The sequence below is a fragment of the Neoarius graeffei genome, chromosome 10, assembly GCF_027579695.1.
Source record: "Neoarius graeffei isolate fNeoGra1 chromosome 10, fNeoGra1.pri, whole genome shotgun sequence".
Classification (NCBI taxonomy): domain Eukaryota; kingdom Metazoa; phylum Chordata; class Actinopteri; order Siluriformes; family Ariidae; genus Neoarius; species Neoarius graeffei.
The window spans coordinates 92,507,737-92,521,408 of NC_083578.1; the positions used below are offsets into that span (position 1 = coordinate 92,507,737).

Here is a 13,672-nt window from a genome sequence, read left to right on the forward strand (position 1 = left end):
TCATCCGTCCACAAAACATTTTCCCAATAGCCTTCTGGCTTGTTCATGTGATCTTTAGCAAACTGCAGACGAGCAGCAATGTTCTTTTTGGAGAGCAGTGGCTTTCTCCTTGTAACCCTGCCATGCACACCATTGTTGTTCAGTGTTCTCCTGATGGTGGACTCATGAACATTAACATTAGCCAATGTGATAGAGGCCTTCAGTTGCTTAGAAGTTACCCTGGGGTCCTTTGTGACTTCACCGACTATTACACGCCTTGCTCTTGGAGTGATCTTTGTTGGTCGGCCACTCCTGGGGAGGGTAACAATGGTCTTGAATTTCCTCCATTTGTACACAATCTGTCTGACTGTGGATTGGTGGAGTCCAAACTCTTTAGAGATGGTTTTGTAACCTTTTCCAGCCTGATGAGCATCAACAATGCTTTTTCTGAGGTCCTCAGAAATCTCTTTTGTTCGTGCCATGATACACTTCTACAAATATGTTGTGAAGCTCAGACTTTGATAGATCCCTGTTCTTTAAATAAAACAGGGTGCCCACTCACACCTGATTGTCATCCCATTGATTGAAAACACCTGACTCTAATTTCACCTTCAAATTAACTGCTAATCCTAGAGGTTCACATACTTTTGCCACTCACAGATATGCAATATTGGATCATTTTCCTGAATAAATAAATTACCAAATATAATATTTTTGTCTCATTTATTTAATTGGGTTCTCTTTATCTACTTTTAGGACTTGTATGAAAATCTGATGATGTTTTAGGTCATATTTATGCAGAAATCTAGAAAATTCTAAAGGGTTCACAAACTTTCAAGCACCACTGTATCTGCGAATAAAAGAGCCGTGCTTTGTGTTATATTTTTATTTTCTGTGAATCCGTATTCTGTGACTTCATGATGCAACAAAAATGTACAAAGATGCCCGGGGAAAAACAGCACACACTCAGACAACATCACATGGAAACAATGACCTGATTGGTCAGATGTTTTATCAGATCAGGTCCAGGTCCGGAAACATCACTCCAGAAGCAAATCTCACCGATACGGATAAACCCAGGCTATAGGGATCGTTATCGGTCTGGTGTGAGCACCGACCACATAAACTGCAGGAGACCCAGTTATTTATAGTTATCGGTGTTGTGAGACCGGGCCTTAAATCCGTATAATCTCGCAGAGCGTGAGCACTAAACCGAGCTGGTGAAGTTCTGTAATGCAGCATCTCCTCACTCCGGGGATGAGGGAAGACTCCGAGAACCAGACGTCAGCTTCAGCTCCTGTGAATGAACACCTTTATTACAGGTGAAGATAATCCCTGCTGAGAGCATACACCCAGCGTTTAGTTTGGATTACTGATGTAATGTTTGTTTGATATTGTGTTCTTTGCAGTAGAACCTCTCACCTGCTGGAGGCAGCGAGTCATCTCCTGAAGCTCAGGATGGAAATACGGCGTGATGATGTGGTTCCTCAGAGAGTAGCGATGTCTCGCCTCCTCCTGCAGAGCCAACCTGAAGAACAGACACCACAATTCATCAGGTGAGGGGTGAGGATCACATCCCCCACAAACACTTGCTCTTTACTAATATCAGTGCAGTGAGGAGCCGCGTGATGGAGCGGCGTTTCTGCTTCATGGAAAACGTTACTGTGGTGCAGAGTCAAAATATATTCCACTATCTACAGTCCTTGCAAAAGTATTCATACCCCTTGAAATTTTTCACATTTTTCCGCCTTACAACCACGAACTTAAAAGTTTTTTATTGAGATTTTATGTGATAGACCAACACAGAGTAGCACAGAATTGTGAAGTGAAACGAAAATGATAAATGGTCTTCAAAATTGTAAACAAATAAAAATCTGAAAAATGTGATGTGCATTAGTATTCAGCCCCCTGCGTCAATACTTTGTAGCGCCACCTTTTGCTGCAATTACAGCTGCAAGTCTTTTGTGGTATGTCTCTACCAGCTTTGCACATCTAGACACTGAAATTCTTCTTTGCAAAATAGCTCAAGCTCAGCCAGATTGGATGGAGAGCGTCTGTGAACAGCAATTTTCAAGTCTTGCCACAGATGCTCAATGGGATTTAGGTCTGGACTTTGACTGGGCCATTCTAACACATGAATATTCTTTGATCTAAACCATTCCATTGTAGCTCTGGCTGTATGTTTAGGGTCATTGTCTTGCTGGAAGGTGAATCTCCTTCCCAGTCTCAAATCTTTTGCAGCCTCCAACAGGTTTTCTTCCAGGATTGCCCTGTATTTAGCTCCATCCATCTTCCCATCAACTCTGACCAGCTTCCCTGTCCCTGCTGAAGAAAAGCATCCCCATAGCATGATGCTGCCACCACCATGTTTCACAGTGGGGATGGTGTGTGCAGGGTGATGAGCAGTGTTAGTTTTCCGCCACACATAGCGCTTTGCATTTAGGCCAAAAAGTTCAACTTTGGTCTCATCTGACCAAAGCACCTTCTTCCACATGTTTGCTGTGTCCCCTACATGGCTTCTGGCAAACTGCAAACGGGACTTCTTATGCCTGTCTTTCAACAATGGCTTTCTTCTTGCCACTCTTCCAAAAAGGCCAGATTTGTGGAGTGTACGACTTATAGTTGTCCTGTGCACAGATTCTCCCACCTGAGCTGTGGATTTCTGCAGCTCCTCCAGAGTGATCATGGGCCTCTTGGCTGCTTCTCTGACCAGTGCTCTCCTTGCTCGCTCTGTCAGTTTAGGTGGACGGCCATGTCTTGGTAGGTTTGCAGTTGTGCCGTACTTTTTCCATTTTTGAATGATGGATTGAACAGTGCTTCTTGAGATGTTCAGAGCTTGGGATATTTTTTCATAACCTAACCCTGCTTTAAACTTCTCCAGAACTTTATCCCTGACCTGTCTGGTGAGTTCTTTGGTCTTCATGATGCTGTTTGTTCTTCAGTGTTCTCTAACAAACCACTGAGGCCTTCACAGAACAAGTGTATTTATGCTGAGAGTAAATTACACACAGTAGGACTCTATTAACTAATTAGATGACTTCTGAAGGCAATTGATTGCACTGGATTGTATTTAGAGGTATCAGAGTACAGGGGGCTGAATACTAATGCACACCACATTTTTCAGATTTTTATTTGTTTAAAATTTTGAAGACCATTTATCATTTTTGTTTAACTTCACAATTCTGTGCTACTCTGTGTTGGTCTATCACATAAAATCTCAATAAAAAACTTTTAAGTTCGTGGTTGTAAGGTGGAAAAATGTGAAAAAGTTCAAGGGGTATGAATACTTTTGCAAGGCACTGTATCTATCTCTATTTATTTCTGACCTGTGTTGGTGTATTCTGTTCCCCCATGATGACTTCTGCTTCTGTTTACTGTAAAAAAACAAAACAAAAAAAAAACAGAGTTTTATTTTTGTATGTGTGTGTGTGTGTGTGTGTGTGTGTGCGTGTGTGTGTGTGTGTGTGTGTCTTACCAGTGTGTCTCTTGTTGATCACTTTCTTCATTAGACAATGGAGACTGAGGCAATGCTACAGCCTGAGAGTACAACGAGTGCACTGTACACACACACACACACACACACACACACACACACACGAGAAAGGGAGACCACAGGGATATTACTGTACTGTTCATGTACACTGTACAGAGTGAATACTGTATACGCTGTTGCTATAGTTGCAGGTTTAAATAGTTGCTATGGTTACAGCAGACACTCAGATATCGTAATGTCGAGTCTCTCACTGGACTGCGGTGTTGGATCTGGGGTCGAGTCCGAGTGAGACTGCAGAGAGAGAGAGAGAGAGAGAGAGAGAGAGAGAGTTCAATTACATATCAGATAAAATACTGAAATTAATCACAAACACGATGGTGTTTATGTGCACTGTATAGTGTGTTAGAGTGGGTGTGGTCTGGGACACGCCCACAGTGAAGCACCTGCAGGAGATTAGAGTGATGAAGTTTCTCCTCAGCTGTCTGAGGATCCTTCAGCTTCATGTCATCTTTCAGCCTCTCTCTCTGCAAGAGCTGGTTTATGTACAGCTACACACACACACACACACACACACACACTAATTTCAGCCATGATGGATTATTTACTAATTTGCATAATATGTATAACATACTTGGGTTTGTGGCCAGTTTTCACAACACTGGTGATGAGAGTGTGAACCTCAATAATCACCAAACACAAATTCTCAGTTGAAAACAATATGGCCGCCACATGTCAATCAACTATGAGGACGCGGCGCTTGTTAATCAAATGGCTGTAATTCATGACCGGTCTCATGGATTTGAACCAAACGCAAAATGTTTGATCAGTGGTTAAGGCTTCTGAGGACATATGCAAAAATGGAGCACATTCAAATAGTGCTTTCTCAGGAACCAAAAGTGCAAATGAGCTGAAATTTGGTATTTTAAAAACATGGTCACCAGCCAATCAGATTTCAGCACGCCTTCATGATAAATAACAACTGCTTGTTGCAGATAATATTAATATTATTATTATTATTATTATTATTATTATTATTATTATTGTGTGTGTGTGTGTGTGTGTGTGTGTACAGTACCAGCAGGTTGTGCTGCAGCTGTTCATAGTGCTGCTGTGTGAATGGTGTGTGTTCAGTGATGCGGCGGATCAGCAGTGTGTCAGGGTTCTGCAGAACTGGAGGAACCGGATCAGAACCCAGCGTGGGTCTCTGCTTCAGCTCTAAACCTCGACCCAGAGACCCTCTGGATGGAGAACCGGGGATTTTCACCTAAACACAGCAGATTAAACCCTTGAGATGAAGAGTGTGAGGAGGAGCTGGAGATAAACCCCGAGTGTGTATGAGTTCAACACCGCAGTCTTTAATCACAGCCGGTGTCTGATCGCTGTCTAATAACTGATGAAATACACTGCAATTCTTCGAGGCTTTGCTCCGCCTCAGTAGCTGATTGGTTGTTGTGTGTTTACCTCTGAGGCAGGGAACGTGTCCCACTTCCTGGAGTTGAAGTTGGGAGGAATGATGTCATCCAGGTGTTTGGGTGAGAGCCAGTAGGAGCTCGGGTCAGAGAACGGTTTCAGGATCGTGATCGCAAATGCCTCTGTTAAACACACACACCACAGACGAGAGAGAGAGAGAGAGTTAAACACACACACCACAGACGAGAGAGAGAGAGAGAGAGAGAGAGAGAGAGAGAGAGTTAAACACACACACCACAGACGAGAGAGAGAGAGAAACACACCACAGACGAGAGAGAGAGAGAGAGAGAGAGAGAGAGAGAGAGAGAGAGAGAGTTAAACACACACCACAGACGAGAGAGAGAGAGAGAGTTAAACACACACACCACAGACGAGAGAGAGAGAGAGAGAGAGAGTTAAACACACACACCACAGACGAGAGAGAGAGAGAGAGACTTAAACACACACCACAGACGAGAGAGAGAGAGTTAAACACACACACCACAGATGAGAGAGAGAGAGAGAGAGAGAGAGAGAGAGAGAGTTAAACACACACCACAGACGAGAGAGAGAGAGAGAGAGAGAGAGAGAATGTGTGTATTAAACACACAGATAACACGACACCTTCCTAATCATTCTGACCGTGTGTGTGTGGGACGGGTTCTCTGATCACAGCCACTGAGGGATCCATGTTCTCCTTCCGCAGAACCTCATCTACAGTCTGAGACGAGAGGAACTCCAGAGCAGAACCGTCAGCACACACCAGAAACAACCTGTAACACACACACACTCATTAGCATACTGTGTGTGTGTGTGTGTGTGTGTGTGTGTGTGTGTGTGTGTGTGTGTGTAACCCTGTATTACACTGTGACACGTACCGAGGTGTGTGTGTATCGAGGCCGGTGTTGTGTCGCGTCTCGCTCTCTGTGTGTGTGTGTGAGATGGAGACTCCGCCCTCTGCTGTGACCTACACACACCAAAACCCAAAACACATTCATCTCTTCATATACTGCGTGTGTGTGTGTGTGTGTGTGTGTGTGTGTGTGTGTGTGTGTGTGTGTGTGTGTGTGTGCGCGCGCGCATGTGTGTGTGTTCTGACCTGGTAGTGGTTTCCCTCTGAGTCCGTGAGCTCACACACTAAACCCTCAGAATGACTCATGATGTAACGTCCATGCTGGTCTCCTTCAGGTCCTGTTCTGCTGTACACGACCACACCGTCCTCACGGAGAGACAGACAGCCTCCATCAGACAGACACACCTACAGCAGAGAGAGACAGAGAGAGACTTTTTCGACTTTTAAAAACATTTTTAATTACTTCGATTTTCCATTGTGTTCTTATCTACTGAAAGTAAAAATGATAAAATTATAGAAGACAAAGTGCATTTGTAAACATTCACTACCACAACTCATCAAATCCATTACACTCATCCATTACACAAGGATCTTTCTTTATAAAAAGAAATTTCATGCACACACAAACACCATATGTAATAAAAAAGTGAAATAATTTTTTTTTAATTTACAAATTAATTAAAAAAAGTTAAAAATTAAGAGCCAGTGAACCTAAAACCTGTCTAATACCCCACAAGTCTATAAAAGTGTTCAGGTTGTTGGTCAGTTTGTAAAAAGCATGTTCTACTCAGAGACGAGCTGTAACTAACCCTTTCAAGCTCTGCACCACATCAGTCCGACCTCGGCCCTGTATCTGGTTTATGCTGGTCTTCCATGTTGCCAAATTTGCACTTCCAAGCAGAAAGTTAATTAAAACCAGAGTCTGTGTTTTTTTTATTGTGTATTTTGGCCCAAAAATAAACAAAGGAACAGAAAATTTGTCCCCCAGCTTTTCCACCCACTCTTTCAGTATCATAAACAGACCCACTAAGCGACGACAAAGAGACACTAAATGTTCTAATTTCTTGTTGGTTACAAAAGGGACATCCCTCCCCAGTGCTGGGATCCAGGTGAGCCCTGTGTCTGTTTGTATCTATCGCTCCATGGATGATCCTCCACTGGAGGTCAGCCGTCCGTTTTTCAACAGGCGGCTTGTATAAAATCTGCCAGCAGCCTTTAGGTGTGCAGTCTGAAGTAAAAACCTGAGTCCACCTCGACTCCCTGAGTTCAGCCAGAGGGCGGAAGTTCAGTATTTTCACGCAGCTGTGGTAGAACTGCTTCTTCCCGCAAGAGCTGAAGTTGCCCAGTGCTGGTGTTTTCAGGGACAGAAGCAGCCTGTTGGTGGTAAAAGAGAGCAACTGGACTTGCTTGAAGATTCTTGAAGATGTTTCACCTCTCATCCGAAAGATTTCTTCAGTTCTGTCTGACTAATAGGGAGTATCAGGTATTTATCCTCTCATGGATGAAAAGCTCATCTAAGGTGTCGTTGAGTCGTCCTGTTGGTGTGGGTCACTGGGGGCTGGATGTGAATGGCCTCGAGAGTCGTTAGGGTGATCAATGGAATGCTGATTCTCTCTGTCCTCCTGTGAGTCACTGAAAACAGCTGGGTTTTGGTGTGCATTCAGTTGTCTGGGAAGTGTGCCAAGGACTGCATTATAGGTGGCTGATAAATGATGTCTTAGACCCCCACCTCTGTTCAGTGATGGCTGTTCCAGGTTGACAAAAATGGCTTCTTTAACTCCTCGCTCATACCAATGATCCTCTCTGGCTAAAATGCATACTTTGCAATCCTGAAATGAGTGTCCTTTGTTGTTAAGATGAAGGTAGACAGCAGAGTCCTGGCCTGAGGAACTGGCTCTCCTGTGTTGAGCCATGCGCCTGTGAAGCGGTTGTTTTGTTTCCCCAATATATGAGTCCGTGCATTCCTCACTGCACTGAATTGCATACATTACGTTGTCCTGTTCGTGTCTGGCTATTCTGTCCTTAGGGTGGACCAGTTTCTGCTTCAGGGTCTACTGCATCGAGGTCTACCGGAAACCCACACACATAGACCAGTACCTACTCTTCGACTCTCACCACCCACTGGAACACAAATTAAGGGTCATTAGGACCTTGCAACACAGGGCTCAGAATATTCCTACAACGGTAGAGCAAAAAGAGAAGGAGCAGAATCACATCAAAAAAAGCCCTTCAGAACTGCGGGTATCCCAACTGGGCTTTCTTCAAGAGCAGATAAAGGAACATAACGGACAAGGAGGATAACAGGAACAAATGCAAGAACATTGTCATTCCCTACATTTCTGGTCTATCTGAGAAACTCAGTAGGATCTTCTACAAACACAACATTCCAGTACATTTCAGACCCAGTAACACCCTGAAGCAGAAACTGGTCCACCCTAAGGACAGAATAGCCAGACACGAACAGGACAACGTAGTGCATGCAATTCAGTGCAGTGAGGAATGCACGGACTCATATATTGGGGAAACAAAACAACCGCTTCACAGGTGCATGGCTCAACACAGGAGAGCCAGTTCCTCAGGCCAGGACTCTGCTGTCTACCTTCATCTTAACAACAAAGGACACTCATTTCAGGATTGCAACGTACGCATTTTAGCCAGAGAGGATTGTTGGTATGAGCGAGGAGTTAAAGAAGCCATTTTTGTCAACCTGGAACAGCCATCACTGAACAGAGGTGGGGGTCTAAGACATCATTTATCAGCCACCTACAATGCAGTCCTTGGCACACTTCCCAGACAACTGAATGTACACCAGAACCCAGCTGTTTTCAGTGACTCACAGGAGGACAGAGAGAATCAGCATTCCATTGATCACCTTAACGGGCAATCCATTGATCACCCTAACGACTCTCGAGGCCGTTCACATCCAGCCCCCAGTGACCCACACCAACAGGATGACTCAACGACACCTTAGATGAGCTTTTCATCCATGAGAGGATAAATACCTGATACTCCCTATTAGTCAGACAGAACTGAAGAAGCCTTTCAGATGAGAGGTGAAATGTCTTCAAGAATCTTCAAGCAAGTCCAGTTGCTTTTACCACCCACAGTTACTATGACCTGGATGACTGAGAATCTTCACAGACAAGCAGCCCGTTCTCCTCTCGCCGCTCCTCAACAGCAGGCCTGATGCTTAGTGCGGGAAAGATGTAGTCCTGAGCCTCATGCCATTGGTCAATTAGGGCACGGTTTTGTGCATATACCCTCAATGGTACAGTCAGGGACTCCCAGACCTCCTCCACTATCTTCCTCAGCACCCTGGAGGAACTGATGTTAGTGACTCTGCCAAGGCTTTGTGGAGACGTTCTTATAAGATGACCAAGTTTAACAACGCCAGCCTTGACAAACTTGGCTCTTAATGATGTGGAGGAAAGCATAGTAAATGTAAAGAGGTTGTTGTGGAACAGTGGCTCCTCAAAGATCTATGTTCCAGGTCTGGGGTCAGCGGTCCTTGTCAACTTGAATGTCCTCCATGCTTCAAGCACTGAGTTGTAGAAAGGTGTTATTCCAGTCAGGTCAACTTCAGAGGATCTTAAGAGAAACAGCTGTTTGTCCAGTCCTAGCTGGCCAGCCTTCCTCAGAAGCAGCTAAGCAGAAGTCAGCCAGCAATAGCCAGAGCCGTAGAGTAGCCTCCGTGCGGTCTGCAATCTGAAGGCAGCAATTCTTGAGAGGATGTCCATGAGACTGTGTCCTCCCTCTGCTACAGGGAGGTAGAGAACCGGTGCCTTCAGCCAATGTTGACCCGACCAGAAGAAGATCACCAAGAACCACTGTACATCCTTCATGAGGCCTGGTGGTGGCACTAAGATGATCAGTCTATGCCAAAGAGAAGAGGCGACCAGGTTATTAGCTATCAGAACTCTTCCCCTGTAGGACAGCCAGGGAAGCAACCATTTCCATTTAGACAACCTGGCATCCACTTTCTCCAGCACTCCCTCTCAGTTCTGCTTTTGGAAGTCCTCACACCCTAGGTACACTCTTAGAACTTTGATGCCTCTTTTCCTCCACCTTAGGTTCCCAGGAAGATCAGGGATGTCTCTTACGCTCCACTGACCTATCAAACAGGCTTCACATTTATCCCAATTTACTTTGGCAGAGGAAGTTTTTTCATACACTGCCAGGCTTTCTTTAAGTTCCTGGGTATCTCTCTGATCTTGGATAACAACATTGACATCATCTGCATAAGCTGATACGGCGACAGGCCGGCTCTGAGCCAGCTCTGGGAGACATAAACCCTGTAACCTGCTCCTCAGCCTACACAGGAAAGGTTCAATAGCAATGCTGTAGAGCTGGCCTGAGACGGGGCAGCCCTGTCTGATCCCTCTCCGAACTGGCACAGGGGCTCAACCCTCCCCCCACCTTCACTAAACAACAAACCTGATTGTAGAGCAGTTTTAACCAGGATAAAAAAAAAAAACTTCCCCCAATTCCAAAAGCCTTCAGCGTGGAGAAGAGAAACCCATGATCTACACGATCAAAAGCCTTTTCCTGGTCAATGGATATAATACCAACATTAACATTATATAATTTACAGACATCAAAAACATCTCGCATTAAAAATAAATGATCAGACACTGATCTGTCTGGGATGCAATAAGATTGATCTGCACTAATTAAAAACTCAATAAAATGTTTTAATCTGTTTGATAAAACGTTGGAAAGGATTTTATAGTCCGAGCATAAAAGTGCTACAGTCTCCAGTTCTTTAGCAGGGCCAGGTCTCCCTTCTTAGGCAGCAGTGAGAGAACCGCTCGCCGACAGGAAACTGGAAGTCTTCCTTTTTTTAAAACACTGTGGCAGCAGGTCAAGCGTGGTCAAGCGTCGGTCTGTGAATGGAGGGCGGAGTCAGGGAAGGTAAGTGGCAGAATCACTGCACCTGATGGGAATTAACCTGTGTTTGTGTGTCTTCCCCAGTGACCGCGCCCTGTAAGAGGAGAGAGAGCAGAGGAAGGGGACTCCCTTGACCAGAACATGTGTGTGTTGTGTGTGACTGTGTGAGATTAAAGCTGAAAAGCTAAAATAAAAGGGTATTGGCGAACTCAGTTCTGGCCTGCCGTGCTTCTGTGCTCCACCCACCTTAACTATTTCTACAAACACTCTTTAAAAACGTCTAAAAGGTCCCGTCCCAGTATTGTCCAGAAGTGCTTAAAAAAGTCTGAAGGAAGACCATCTAGTCCTGGAGCCCTGCCTGGTGCCATCTGAGACACCGCAGCAGTCGGTTCATCCAAGGTGATATCTGTGTTCAGTTGGTCTTGGTCCTCTGATCTCAGTTGAGGAAGCCCCTGCAGAAGCTCTGCAGCAGAGTTCATATCGCAGCTGTCTGCTCTGAACAGTTCTGTATAAAAGTCCACTGCAAGCTTCCTCATCTCAGCTGGGTCCATGGTGATGTTTCCATCAGGGAGATGAAGACAGACCATTTGTTTCTTCTGAACCACAGATTTCTCCAAGTTAAAAAAAAAAGATGTTGGTGCATCCATGTCTTGAAGTTCGGTAAAACGCGCTCGGACTAATGCTCCTTTAGCTCTGTCCTGCAGGAGAGAGCTGAGTTCCTGTCTTTTGAAGTTCAGTTCATCATTTTTTTTCCTGACCAGTCTGTGAAATAGAGAGATTCTCCAAATCCCTTATTTCTTTTTCCGGTTTCTGGACAGCTCTCTTGATTTTTGTTGTGGAATGAGATGAGTACTGCTGACAGAAAACTCTAATCTGAGCCTTTCCTACCTCCCACCACTCACTAAGTGAAGGAAAGGTGTCTTTCCCAGATCTCCAGTAGGCCCAAAATAGTTTAAAATTTTCACAAAAATTAAAATTGTGTAATAATTTAACATTAAAATGGCAAAAGGACTTTGGTTTTCCAGTGGGAGATAAAAAAGCTCCATTAAAACTAAATGATGATCTGTAAAAGCAACAGGAGAGATTTGACAGTCAATAACTCTTGAGGTTAAAGTAGCAGAAATATAAAATCTGTCCGGTCTTGCGGCACTGACTCTGCCATCAGATATCTTAACCCAAGCGTACTGTTGGACTGAAGGGTGCTTCATCCTCCACACATTGACCGCATCAGGCTTCTTTAAAACATTCGATAAAATGGAGGAGGACTGAATGTGCGGCTCGTCTCCAGTTCTGTCTAAAGTAAAATCTGTGCAACAGTTCCTGTCTCCCCCCATTAAAACACACTCCCCTGGATCACTGCGATTTATTTTTCCCTTTAATAAGTTAAACACCCCATCACGCTCCGAGCCTTGGTTTGGTGCATAAACATTCATAAAACTAAAGGTAAAATCTTGTATTTCAGCCTTCACCACCACCACAGACCCCAATCCACTTCATTTAAATCATCACTGTGAGTTTCCTGGAGTAAAATAACATCTAATCTTTTTTGTCTAATGACTTCAGTTAATGACTTCAGACTCTTGGCTGTGCATCTCTTCCCCCAATTATATTTAAAGAAGCTTCTCTTAAACCCTGCATGTTGTAAAATGAGAGACAGAGCAGTAAAGAAACAGACAGATAGAACCAGCAGAGATGAAACACCCGGTGTTGTGCAGCCATTGAAAACTTTTATTTTATGAGTTTCATTTTCTTTACCATTCTACTTTTAGATTCTTTTAAACCTTTCCTCAGACCAGTGACCTGCTTCTTTAGACGATAACACTTCCTCCCATCTAATAAGTCCATGCCAACAGCTCTATGAAGTGTTGTAACTGATTTAATAAATTTTTCAACATCCGGAAAATAATCTTTAACATTCACATTTTTACCGAAAGTCTCGTCCAAAAAACTATTAATTACCTTGAGCATGCACATTTCTTCGCTTTGGGAAAAACTTTCTGTTCCAGAGGCGCTGTCAGAGGCAGAGTTACACTCCATATCAGTCACACTGTTACCATGACAACCATCCGATTTCATCAGCTCTTCTGCCTCGGGTCTAACGTTCAGTAACTCAGCCGAACACTCTGCATCCTGCTGAGATCTCTATCCATACCGACCTCCTCCTGCTCCATCCTGCTCTGTTCAGCCTCCATCAACTCCGCTGAAACGCTGCTGCCAGTGTCCGAGCTTCCAGAGTCAACTTGAGCGGGCTGAGCAGATTCAGATGACGTGAGCCAACTGCTGCCCCCCTCCCCACTGTCAGTCACTGCAGCCACACCGCCATTCATCTCCCCACGGTCAGTCACAACAGCCACACTACTGCCCCCCTCCCCACCATCAGTCACAACAGCCACCACACTGCCCCCCTCCCCACCATCAGTCTCCGCAGCCACACCACTGCTCCCCTCCCCACCGTCAGTCTCTGCAGCCACACCACTGCCCCCCTCCCCACCGTCAGTCTCTGCAGCCACACCACTGCCCCCTCCCCACCATCAGTCACAACAGCCACCACACTGCCCCCCTCCCCACCATCAGTCTCCGCAGCCACACCACTGCTCCCCTCCCCACCGTCAGTCTCCGCAGTCACACCACTGCCCCCCTCCCCACCGTCAGTCTCCGCAGTCACACCACTGCCCCCCTCCCCACCTTCAGTCTCCGCAGCCACACCACTGCCCCCCTCCCCACCGTCAGTCTCTGCAGTCACACCACTGCCCCCCTCCCCACCGTCAGTCACATCAGCCACACCACTGCCCCCCTCCCCACCATCAGTCACATCAGCCACACCACTGCCCCCTCCCCACCGTCAGTCACAACAGCCACACCACTGCCCCCCTCCCCACCGTCAGTCTCTGCAGTCACACCACTGCCCCCTCCCCACCGTCAGTCACAACAGCCACACCACTGCCCCCCTCCCCACCATCAGTCTCTGCAGTCACACCACTGCCCCCCTCCCCACCGTCAGTCACATCAGC

At 45.5% G+C, this 13,672-nt stretch overlaps 1 protein-coding gene across 1 annotated transcript in view; it reads right to left on the reverse strand.

Moving 5' to 3' along the window:
- Positions 1–850: 850 nt before the first annotated feature.
- The window catches only part of spag17 (sperm associated antigen 17), a 151,713-nt gene continuing 138,891 nt past the window's right edge, over positions 851–13,672 (reverse strand). Inside the window, exons 30-40 of the mRNA XM_060932660.1 lie at positions 6,021–6,179; positions 5,800–5,888; positions 5,564–5,694; positions 4,934–5,064; positions 4,548–4,736; positions 3,916–4,020; positions 3,724–3,763; positions 3,455–3,536; positions 3,306–3,353; positions 1,402–1,507; positions 851–1,276 (exon numbers count right to left, since the gene is read on the reverse strand). Coding sequence (XP_060788643.1) covers positions 1,226–1,276; positions 1,402–1,507; positions 3,306–3,353; positions 3,455–3,536; positions 3,724–3,763; positions 3,916–4,020; positions 4,548–4,736; positions 4,934–5,064; positions 5,564–5,694; positions 5,800–5,888; positions 6,021–6,179 — 1,131 coding nt within the window. The 3' untranslated portion in view covers positions 851–1,225. The remainder of the gene's footprint in view (positions 1,277–1,401; positions 1,508–3,305; positions 3,354–3,454; positions 3,537–3,723; positions 3,764–3,915; positions 4,021–4,547; positions 4,737–4,933; positions 5,065–5,563; positions 5,695–5,799; positions 5,889–6,020; positions 6,180–13,672) is intronic.